This window comes from Mesoplodon bidens (assembly GCF_964165515.1).
Source record: "Mesoplodon bidens genome assembly, chromosome: 3".
Taxonomy (NCBI): Eukaryota; Metazoa; Chordata; class Mammalia; order Artiodactyla; family Ziphiidae; genus Mesoplodon; species Mesoplodon bidens.
In genome coordinates this window covers 16306904-16319913 of record NC_138178.1, presented here as the reverse complement: position 1 = coordinate 16319913, position 13010 = coordinate 16306904, and the positions used below count along the sequence as shown (strand labels likewise).

At 38.9% G+C, this 13010-nt stretch overlaps 1 protein-coding gene across 1 annotated transcript in view; it reads right to left on the bottom strand.

Moving 5' to 3' along the window:
• The window catches only part of CCDC7 (coiled-coil domain containing 7), a gene marked incomplete at its 5' end in the record, with an annotated part of 156497 nt that extends 145009 nt beyond the window's left edge, over positions 1 to 11488 (bottom strand). The window contains 3 exon segments of the mRNA XM_081228226.1: positions 9951 to 10053; positions 11211 to 11425; positions 11428 to 11488. Of these exon segments, the coding sequence (XP_081084352.1) occupies positions 9951 to 10053; positions 11211 to 11425; positions 11428 to 11488 (379 nt within the window).
• Positions 11489 to 13010: the final 1522 nt, after the last annotated feature.

The following is a 13010-nucleotide window of genomic DNA, read 5'->3' as shown; positions in this document are numbered from 1 at the left end:
AGCTGATGATTTGCCCTGCTCTCTGAAATCAGGAAGCTACAGAACTTTAACAGAGAAGATATTTGCAAACCATGTATCTGATAAAGGTTTAATACCCAGAATATATAAAGAACCTCTACAATTCAGCAACAAAAGACAAACAACTCACTTAAAAAAAAAAGGGTGAAGGAGCTGTATAGACATTTTTTTCCAAAGAAGATATACAGATTACCAATAAGCACAAAAAGAGATGCTTAACATCTTTAGTAATTAAATAAATGTGAATCAAAATTACAAAGAGATATATTTCATACCTACTAGAATAACCATAATTTAAACAAAAAGGAAAACAAGCGTTGGCAAGGATGTGTACCATTGTACAATGCTACTGGGAACATAAAATGGGTCAGCCACTGTGGAAAACAGTTGTACAGTTGCTCAAAAAGCTAAACCTAGAATTATCTTATGATCCAGCAAATACACTCCTACCCAAACAATTGAAAACAGAGATTTAAACAGATACCATACACCATGTTCATTGTAACATTATTCACAATAGTCAAAAGTGGAAACAACCTAAGTGTCCATCAGCAGATGAATGGATAAACAAAATGTGGTATGTACATACAACGAAACATTATTCAGCCATATAAAGAAATGAAATTCTGACACATGCTACAATGTGGGTGAACCTTGAAAATATTATGCTAAGTGAAACAGGCCAGGCACAAAAGGACAAATATTATATGATTTCACTTACATGAAACATAATAGGCAAGTCCATAGAGACAGAAAGTAAGTTAGAGGTTACCAGGGGCTGGAAGGAGGCAGGAATGTGAGTTGTCGTTTAACAAGTTTTTTTGGGGGGGTGATGAAAAGTTGTGGAAATAGACGTAGTGATGGTTGCACAACACTGTGAATGCAGTTAATGCCACTGAATTGTATACTTTATTTAAAGATGATTAAAATGTCAAATGTTATGTATACTTTACCGCAGTGAAAAAATTTTTGTCAACTGATTAAAATGAGTTCAACTGCTGGTTAAAAATTCTTAATAAACTTTGAACAAAAGAAAACATCCTGACCATAATAAAAAATATTTATCTCAGATAACCTATCATCACAGGTGAAAGTGTAGAGGCACTCTCAGTTCAAAGCACAAAAGAAGAGTGATACTCCTGCACTCTACATCACAACCATTTAATTTGATTTTGGAAGTTCTGGCCAATGCAAGAAGACATGGGTTGGTTATAAAAGCTATACATGTTGGAAAAGAAGAATAAACTTACATTTAAAAAAATATACATCAAACACCCAAAAAACTTCGCTAAAATATTACTTATTTATAACACAAATCATCTTTTATCCTGCTTATACCCTGATGAATTTTTGGTATAATATTATGTTAAGAATTCATAATGCCATATACGGTTATTTCGCTGAGACAAAGCTATCACTTCCCTTTACAAAAATTTTAGTTAAGATAGACTGAGTCGGCTGAGAGGAAGATGGCGGAAGAGTAAGACGCGGAGATCACCTTCCTCCCCACAGATACATCAGAAATTCATCTACACGTGGAACAACTCCTACAGAACACCTACTGAACGCTGACAGAAGACCTCAGACCCCCCAAAAGGCAAGAAATTCCCCACATACCTGGGTAAGGCAAAAGAAAAAAGAATAAACAGAGACAAAAGAATAGGGACGGGACCTGCACCAGTGGGAGGAAGCCGTGAAGGAGGAAAGGTTTCCACACACTACAAGCCCCTTCGCGGGCGGAGACTGCGGGTGGCGGAGGGGGAAAGCTTCGGAGTACCACCGAGGAGAGCACAGCAACAGGGGTGTGGCGGGCAAAGCGGGGAGATTCCCCGCACAGAGGATCGGTGCCCTCAGGCACACACCAGCCCGAGAGGCTTGTCTGCTCGGCCGCCGGGGCGGGCGGGGCTGGGAGCTGAGGCTCGGGTATCTGGTTTCAGTCGAGTGCAGGGAGAGGACTGGGGCTGGCGGCAGGAAGAGAGCCTGAAGGGGTTAGTGCACCACGGCTAGCCCGGAGGGAGTCCGGGGGGGAAAAAGTCTGGAGCTGCCGAAGAGGCAAGAGACTTCTTCTTCCCTTTTGTTTCCTGGTGCGCGAGGAGAGGGCATTAAGAGCGCTGCTTAAAGAAGCTCCAGAGACGGGCGCGAGCCGCGGCTAAAGGCGCGGACCCCGGAGATGGCCGTGGGACACTGGGGCTGCTGCTGCCGACGCCAAGAGGCCTGTGTGCGAGCGCAGGACACTGTCCACACCCCCTTCCGGGGAGCCTGTGCAGCCTGCCACTGCCGGGGTCCCGGGACCCAGGGACGGCTTCCCCGGGAAAGCGCACGGAGGACCTCGGGCTGGTGCAACGTCACACTGGCCTCTGCCGCCGCAGGCCCGCCCCGCACTGCGTGCCCCTCCCTCCCCTCGGCCTGAGTGAGCCAGAGCCCCCGAATCAGCGGCTCCTTTAAACCCGTCCTGTCTGAGCGAAGAACGCACGCCCTCCGGCGACCTACGCGCAGAGGCGGGGCCAGGTCCAAGGCTGAGAACCGGGAGCTGTGAGAGCAGAGACAGGGGAATCTCTCTGTGCAGCCTCAGACGCAGTGGATTAAAGCTCCACGGTCTGCTTGATGTGCCCTGCGTCTGTGGAGTGCATGAATGGACAGCAAATCATCCCAAATTGAGGAGGTGGACTTTGAGGACAAGATTTAAGATTTTTTCCCCTCTTCCTCTTTTTACAACGAATTATCCCAAATTAAGGAGGTGGACTTTGAGAGCAAGATTTCAGACTTTTTCCCCCTTTCCTCTTTTTCCAACGAATTATCCCAAATTGAGGAGGTGGACTTTGAGAGCAAGATTTTCGATTTTTTCCCCCTATTCTCTTTTTGTGAATGTGTATGTGTACGCTTCTGTGTGAGATTTTTCTCTGTATAGCTTTGCTTCCACCATATGTCCCAGGGTTCTATCTGTCCGTTTTTTTTCAATAATTACATTTTAATTTTAATAATGCTACTATATTTCATACTTTATTCTATTTTACTTTATCTGCTCTCTTTCCTTTTTTCCTATCTTCCCTTCCTCCCTCCCTCCGCCCCTCCTTTCTTTTTTTCTTTCTTTCCTGCCTCCCTCCCTTCTTCCATTCACTCTTTTTCTTTCCTTCCTCCCTCCCTCCTTTCTTTCTTTCTTCCTTCCTTCCTTTCTTCTTCCTTTCTTTCTCTCTCTCTTTCTTTCTTCTACTAATTCTTTCTTTCTACTTTTTCTCCCTTTTATTCTGAGCCGGGTAGATGAAAGGCTCTTGGTGCTGCAGCCAGGAGTCAGTGTTGTGCCTCTGAAGTGGGAGAGCCAACTTCAGGACACGGGTCCACAAGAGACCTCCCAGCTCCACGTAATATCAAGCAGCGAAAATCTCCCAGAGATCTCCATCTCAACACCAGCACCCAGCTTCAGTCAAAGACCAGCAAACTACAGTGCTGGACACCCTATGCCAAGCAACTAGCAAGACAAGAACACAACCCCACCGATTAGCAGAGAGGCTGCCTAAAAACATAATAAGGCCACAGGCACCCCAAAACACACCACCAGACGTGGACCTGTCCACCAGAAAGACAAGATCGAGCCTCAACCACCAGAACACAGGCACTAGTCCCCTCCACCAGGAAGCCTACACAACCTACTGAAACAACCTTAGCCACTGGGGACAGACACCAAAAACAACGGGAACTACGAATCTGCGGCCTGCAAAAAGGAGACCCCAAACACAGTAACATAAGCAAAATGAGAAGACAGAAAAACACACAGCAGGTGAAAGAGCAAGATAAAAACCTACCAGACCTAACAAATGAAGAGGTAATAGGCAGTCTACCTGAAAAAGAATTCAGAATAATGATAGTAAAGATGATCCAAAATCTTGGAAATAGAATAGACAAAATGCAAGAAACATTTAACAAGGACCTAGAATAACTAAAGATGAATCAAGCATCGATTAAAAACACAATAAATGAAATGAAAAATACTCTAGATGGGATCAATAGCAGAATAACTGAGGCAGAAGAACGGATAAGTGAGGTGGAAGATAAAACAGTGGAAATAACTGATGCAGAGCAAAATAAAGAAAAAAGAATGAAAAGAACAGAGGACAGTCTCAGAGACCTCTGGGACAACATTAAACGCACCAACATTCGAATTATAGGGGTTCCAGAAGAAGAAGAGAAAAAGAAAGGGACTGAGAAAATATTTGAAGAGATTATAGTTGAAAACTTCCCTAAAATGGGAAAGGAAATAGTTAATCAAGTCCAGGAGGCACAGAGAGTCCCATACAGAATAAATCCAAGGAGAAATACGCCAAGACACATATTAATCAAACTGTCAAAAATTAAACACAAAGAAATCATATTAAAAGCAGCAAGGGAAAAACAACAAATAACACACAAGGGAATCCCCATCAGGTTAACAGCTGATCTCTCAGCAGAAACTCTACAAGCCAGAAGGGAGTGGCAGGACATAATTAAAGTGATGAAGGAGAAAAACCTGCAACCAAGATTACTCTATCCAGCAAGGATCTCATTCAGATTTGATGGAGAAATTAAAACCTTTACAGACGAGCAAAAGCTGAGAGAGTTCAGCACCACCAAACCAGCTTTACAACAAATGCTAAAGGAACTTCTCCAGGCAAGAAACACAACAGAAGGAATATACCTACAATAACGAACCCAAAGCAATTAAGGAAATGGGAATAGGAACATACATATCAATAATTACCTTAAATGTAAATGGACTAAATGCTCCCACCAAAAGACACAGATTGGCTGAATGGATACAAAAACAAGACCCATATATATGCTGTCTACAAGAGACCCACTTCAGACCTAGAGACACATACAGATTGAAAGTAAGGGGATGGAAAAAGATATTCCATGCAAATGGAAATCAAAAGAAAGCTGGAGTAGCAATTCTTATATCAGACAAAATAGACTTTAAAATAAAGACTATTAGAAGAGACAAAGAAGGACACTACATAATGATAAAGGGATCGATCCAAGAAGATATAACAATTGTAAATATTTATGCACCCAACATAGGAGCACCTCAATACATAAAGCAAATACTAACAGCCATAAAAGGGGAAATCGACAGAAACACAATCATAGTAGGGGACTTTAACACCCCACTTTCACCAATGGACAGATCATCCAAAATGAAAATAAATAAGGAAACACAAGCTTTAAATGATACATTAAACAAGATGGACTTAGTTGATATTTATAGGACATTCCATCCAAAAACAACAGAATACACATTTTTCTCAAGTGCTCATGGAACATTCTCCAGGATAGATCATAATCTTGGGTCACAAATCAAGCCTTGGTAAATTTAAGAAAATTGAAATTGTACCAAGTATCTTTTCCGACCACAATGCTATGTGACTAGACATCAATTACAGGAAAAGATCTGTAAAAAATACAAACACATGGAGGCTAAACAATACACTAATCAATAACGAAGTGATCACTAAAATCAAAGAGGAAATAAAAAAATACCTAGAAACAAATGACAATGGAGACACGATGACCCAAAACCTATGGGACGCAGCAAAAGCAGTTCTAAGGGGGAAGTTTATAGCAATACAATCCCACCTTAAGAAACAGGAAACATCTCGAGTAAACAACCTGACCCTGCACCTAAAGCAATTAGAGAAAGAAGAACAAAAACATCCCAAAGTTAGCAGAAGGAAAGAAATCATAAACATCAGATCAGAAATAAATGAAAAAGAAATGAAGGAAATGATAGCAAAGATCAATAAAACTAAAAGCTGGTTCTTTGAGAAGACAAACAAAATTGATAAAACATTAGCCAGACTCATCAAGAAAAAAAGGGAGAAGACTCAAATCAATAGAATTAGAAATGAAAAAGGAGAAGTAACAACTCACACTGCAGAAATACAAAAGATCATGAGAGATTACTACAAGAAACTCTATGCCAATAAAATGGACAACCTGGAAGAAATGGACAAATTCTTAGAAAATCACAACTTTCCGAGACTGAATCAGGAAGAAATAGAAAATATGAATAGACCAATCACAAGCACTGAAATTGAAACTGTGATTAAAAATCTTCCAACAAACAAAAGCCCAGGACCAGATGGCTTCACAGGTGAATTCTATCAAACATTTAGAGAAGAGCTAACACCTATCCTTCTCAAACTCTTCCAAAATATAGCAGAGGGAGGAACACTCCCAAACTCATTCTATGAGGCCACCATCACCTTGATACCAAAACCAGGAAAGGATGTCACAAAGAAAGAAAACTACAGGCCAATATCACTGATGAACATAGATGCAAAAATCCTCAACAAAATACTAGCTAACAGAATCCAACAGCACATTAAAAGGATCATACACCAAGATCAAGTGGGGTTTATTCCAGGAATGCAAGGATTCTTCAATATACGCAAATCAAACAATGTGATACACCATATTAACAAATTGAAGAAGAAAAACCATATCATCATCTCAATAGATGCAGAGAAAGCTTTCGACAAAATTCAACACCCATTTATGATAAAAACCCTGCAGAAAGTAGGCATAGAGGGAACTTTCCTCAACATAATAAAGGCCATATATGACAAACCCACAGCCAACATTGTCCTCAATGGTGAAAAACTGAAACCATTTCCACTAAGATCAGGAACAAGACAAGGCTGCCCACTCTCACCACTCTTATTCAACCTAGTTTTGGAAGTTTTAGCCACAGCAATCAGAGAAGAAAAGGAAATAAAAGGAATCCAAATTGGAAAAGAAGAAGTAAAGCTGTCACTGTTTGCAGATGACATGATACTATACATAGAGAATCGTAAAGATGCTACCAGAAAACTACTAGAGCTAATCAATGAATTCAGTAAAGTAGCAGGATACAAAATTAATGCACAGAAATCTCTGGCATTCCTGTACACTAATGATGAAAAATCTGAAAGTGAAATCAAGAAAACACTCCCATTTACCATTGCAACAAAAAGAATAAAATATCTAGGAATAAACCTACTTAAGGAGACAAAAGACCTGTATGCAGAAAGTTACAAGACACTGATGAAAGAAATTAAAGATGATACAAATAGATGGAGAGATATACCATGCTCCTGGATTGGAAGAATCAATATTGTGAAAATGGCTCTACTACCCAAAGCAATCTACAGATTCAATGCAATCCCTATCAAACTACCACTGGCATTTTTTCACAGAACTAGAACAAAAAATTTCAAAATTTGTTTGGAAAAACAAAAGACCCCGAATAGCCAAAGCAATCTTGAGAACGAAAAACGGAGCTGGAGGAATCAGGCTCCCTGACTTCAGACTATACTACAAAGCTACAGTAATCAAGACAGTATAGTACTGGCACAAAAACAGAAGGATAGATCAATGGAACAGGATAGAAAGCGCAGAGGTAAACCCACGCACATATGGTCAACTTATCTTTGATAAAGGAGGCAGGAATGTACAGTGGAGAAAGGACAGCCTCTTCAATAAGTGGTGCTGGGAAAACTGGACAGGGACATGTAAAAGTATGAGATTAGATCATTCCCTGACACCACACACAAAAATAAGCTCAAAATGGATTAAAGACTTAAATGTAAGGCCAGAAACTATCAAACTCTTAGAGGAAAACATAGGCAGAATACTCTATGACATACATCACAGCAAGATCCTTTTGGACCCACCTCCTAGAGAAATGGAAATAAAAACAAAGATAAACAAATGGGACCTAATGAAACTTCAAAGCTTTTGCACAGCAAAGGAAACCATAAAGAAGACCAAAAGACAACCCTCAGAATGGGAGAAAATATTTGCAAATGAAGCACCCGACAAAGGATTCATCTCCAAAATTTATAAACAGCTCATGCAGCTCAATAGCAAAAAAACAAACAACCCAATCCAAAAATGGGCAGAAGACTTAAATAGGCATTTCTCCAAAGAAGATATACAGACTGCCAACAAACACATGAAAGAATGCTCAACATCATTAATCATTAGAGAAATGCAAATCAAAACTACAATGAGATATCATCTCACACCAGTCAGAATGGCCATCATCAAGAAATCTAGAAACAATAAATGCTGGAGAGGGTGTGGAGAAAAGGGAACACTCTTGCACTGCTGGTGGGAATGTGAATTGGTACAGCCACTATGGAGAACGGTATGGAGGTTCCTTAAAAAACTAAAAATAGAACTACCATATGACCCAGCAATCCCTCTACTAGGCATATACCCTGAGAAAACCATAATTCAAAAAGAGACATGTACCAAAATGTTCATAGCAGCTCTATTCACAATAGCCCGGAGATGGAAACAACCTAAGTGTCCATCATCAGATGAATGGATAAAGAAGATGTGGCACATATATACAATGGAATATTACTCAGCCATAAAAAGAAACGAAACTGAGCTATTTGTAATGAGGTGGATAGACCTAGAGTCTGTCATACAGAGTGAAGTAAGTCAGAAAGAGAAAGACAAATACCGTATGCTAACACATATATATGGAATTTAAGAAAAAAAATGTCATGAAGAACCTAGGGGTAAAACAGGAATAAAGACACAGACCTACTTGAGAATGGACTTGAGGATATGGGGAGGGGGAAGGGTAAGCTGTGACAAAGCGAGAGAGTGGCATGGACATATATACAGTACCAAACGTAAGGTAGATAGATAGTGGGAAGCAGCTGCATAGCACAGGGAGATCGGCTCGGTGCTTTGTGACTGCCTGGAGGGGTGGGATGGGGAGGGTGGGAGGGAGGGAGACACAGGAGGGAAGGGATGTGGGAACAGATGTATATGTATGACTGATTCACTTTGTTATAAAGCAGAAACTAATAAAAAAAATAAATAAATAAAAAAATAAATAAAAATAAAAAAATACCTTCAAAAAAAAAGAAGTACATTGAGCAAGGTTGCAAGATGTAAGATCAACACACAAAAATCAATCATATTTCTATATACTAATAACAAACAGGTGGAAACTGAAATTAAAAATATAATGCCATTAAAATCATTCCAAAAAACATGAAATATTAATGTATAAATCTGAAGAACAATATACAGGATCTTTATGATGAAAATTACAGAATGCTGAAGAAAGAAATCAAACAGGACAATGAAATCAATCAAATAAATGGAGAAACATATTATGTTCATGGTTTGAAAGACCCAACATAGGTATTTTATTACATGAAGTCAAACTCAATCCCTAACTAACAAAACTAATTATAAAATAGAAGAATAATGACCAATGAGTACAATGTATTAAAGTATAGTCGACTATTAAGAAATATGTAAAAATAATTCATTTCATCAATAGACTGAAGGTGAACCACATAATCACCTTAATAGTTATATCATTTTAATATATACAACACAGAGATTTATTAAAACTCAGTAATCTCTTCAATGTTGGGGGTTTTTTATTTAGCAAACCATAAATAGAAGAATACTTTCTTAACATAATAAAGAATATACATTGCAAACCAACAGCCAACCACAGGCTTACATATTAAACAAGGGATGCATTAGCATCAAAAGCAGGCTCAAGATATAGATATGTGGTGGTGTGATGATTTGGGAGACTGGGATTGACATGTATACACTGATGTGTATAAAATGGATGACTAACAGGAATAGAAAATAATAATAATAAATAAATAAATAAAATGTTTAAGAATATATACAAATGAATGGAAACATTTAAAATTGAAATCCAATAAATACTTTAGTAATAAAAAAAAGATATAGACATGCCTTAATTAAACTTTAAGATAAGTGTTGGCAGAGAATGGAAAAATCAGTAAACTATTTTCAGGTTTCCTAGGAGGATCATTTTCATGGATGGGGGATTCATTCTGAGAACATATACAGACTCTAAAAGAAAATCTTAGCCCTTTTCAGCATTAATTTCTCTACATTAGCATTACATATACTTACAGGAAAGGTTAATCCTTCATGTTCAGGCTTCACAACTGGTTCTTCTCCACTTGGAATGCTAAATCCATAGGTTTCTTCCAAAGTAGAAACAACCTATGAGAAAATCAAAGCAAATTATGTACTTATATAGGGTAAAAATATTACATTAAATCTAAAAAGATATTTAATTAACCATGTCAGAACCATTTTAGCAGTAAGACTTATTTCTACCAGTACCATAAACTTAAGTTTTCCATCTCATGCCCCACCTCATATCATCCTGAAAAAGGAGTATGAGCAATAGGTCTTGATCCCTCCCTAGCAATGAAGGCCCTATGACTCTTCCATTTCTGTGTTGAAGGGAGTCTATGAACAGCTGAAGCATCAACTCTACTTACCACCAAAGTTTTCCTCAAAATCTAATTGACGTGGCTTTCCTCTTTGAAGAGAGTGGGGAAAATAGAGAGATGGAGACCAGAAAGCAATACATTTTTAAAGGAAATTCTCTGAGCTAACTCCCTGAACTTTGAGCAAACTTGTATTTTGGAAGTTAGATGAACTATATATTTTTTGTATATCTGTGCTATTCCTCATTGTTCTCACTTGGTATTTGGTACATTTACAACTCAATTCTGGATCACTGTGCAAGGAAGAAACTCAGAAAATAGGAAGATTTTTTTTCCCCAACACTAAGAGCTAGAGTTTCTAAGTGCAGAGAAGAGCTAACAGAGCAGGCATGAGACTCAGAAAAGCCTATCCTTAGAAAGATCTGCTTGTGTCTCAGAAGTTGGATTTCAGGAGGGTTCCCACTATTCATTGACTGATGACAGTGGCTCACTGTCCCTAAACTCATTGTACCAACTATATGATTTATGCTGAACACCTGCTTTCCTTCAGGGAGTCTGGAATTTTGGTACATGCTATGCAGAGAGTACCTAGGTGACCAACCTCCAATAAAACCCTGGGCACTGAGTCTCTAGTGAGCTCCTCTGGTAGACATTTCACATGTGCTGTAACAATCTGTTGTTGAAGGAATTAAGCATGTCCTGTGTGACTCTAAAGGGAAAGAAATCTTGGAAACTTGCACCTGGTTTCCTTGAGACTTCACCCCATGTGCCTTTTCCTTTTGCTGATTTTGCTTTTAACCCTTTCACTATAATATATCTTGGCCATCAATATGACTATATACTGAGTCCAGTGAGTCCTCGAAGGAAATCACTAAACCTGACAATGGTCATGGGGACCCCCAACCCAGGCACCAAGTATCTTACCATCTTCAGATGTTTGGTAATTTTCCTGATCAATTCATCTTCTGCTATTAACTCCTTTGTCTTACTTGATGGAATGGGCAAAGCATACCTTATGATGGATTCCCCTGTTGGTGGAGACCTTAAGACCACTGGTTCAAGTTTATCATGTACTAATTTTGCACTATGTTTTTCCCTTGGTTTAGGTGACAATGGTGAATTAAATACTCCTTTTTTGATGTTAATTCTGGAACATTTGCCAATTCACTACTAGATGCCAATGGATGCTTTACTGGCTTCATTTTGTTATTTACTTAGCTTCTGAATTATAGATGAAAAAATTTTATTCCTCCCTGTAAATAAAACATTAAGATTTCAGATTTAAAATGATGGCAGATTAAAAAGAATGAAATAATGCCATGTGCAGCAACGTGGATGGACCTGGAGATTATCATACTAAGTGAAGCAAGTCAGACAGAGAAAGACAAATATCATATGATATTGCTTATATGGGGAATCTATTATTTTTAAAAAGATACAAATGAACTTATTTACAAGACAGAAACAGACTCCTAGACTTAGAAAACAAACTTATGGTTACCAAAGGGGAAAGGTGGGTGGTGGGTGGGTGTAGATAAATTTTGGGATCGACATATACACACTACTATATTTAAAATAGATAACCTGATGGTCCAGTGGGTAAGACTCCGCGCTCCTAATGCAGGGGGCCTGGGTTCAATCCCTGGTGGGGGAAATAGATCCCACATGCATGCCGCAACAAAGAGTTTGCATGCCACAACTAAGAAGTCCGCATGCCACAACTAAAGATCCCGCAAGTGGCAACTAAGCCCCAGTGCAGCCAAAATAAATGAATAAGTAAAAGAGATAGCCAACAAGAACCTACTGTATAGCAAAGGGAACTTTACTCAATATTCTGTAATAACCTAAATGGGAAAAGAATTTGAAAAAGAATAGATATATATACATAAAACTGAATCACTCTGGTGTACACCTGAAACTAACACAACATTGTAAATCAACTATACTTCAATATAAAATAAAAATTTAAAAAAAGAAAAAAAATGATAGCCAGACTATCAATTGCCATGAAGATGGTGAATCCCAAAATCAACTCTGGAGAAATTACAAAATGGAGAGGGAAACATTCCTAACAACAAAGAAAAAAAACCAAACCTGTGAGAAACCCCTAGAGGTGTGATTTATGTGTGGGCATTCAGGACAGGAGCTGAAGGGAGGGAAGAAGACAGTGGCAGCAGTGAAAGAACGTATTTAGAAAACTTTAAAATTTTATTTTTACCTTTCCCCCCCATTCTTGAGCATTAGCCCTTTATATATACCATTATTTCCATAGACAGTAATAGCCTATTATTTGCTGATCCCAGGGTATCAGCAGAGTAATGCCGGGGCAGCACCAATGTCATGCTAGAATAAGGAAGTATAGACTAGGTAGGACTTACTAAGCTTTCATTCTCCTACTTCTCTCTTTCCGAAGCTGATTAAGACTAGAACAATGCCTCCTCCCATGGGAATTGTCTGATAGACTGGCAAAATTAAGATAGAATAGCATTGGCTCTCTGTTGTCTGCAGTGCTCCACACATAGACTAGTCCCATTGTTGTGGGTTGAACTGTGTCCCCCAAATAGATATGTTCAAGTCCTAAACCCTGGTACCTTGAAATATGACCGTATTTGAAAATACAGTCTTTGCAGATGTGATCAAGTTAAAATGAGGTCACATTGGAATAGGGTAGGCCCTAAATCCAATGGCTGGCGTCATTATAAGAAAGCCATGTGATGACACTTG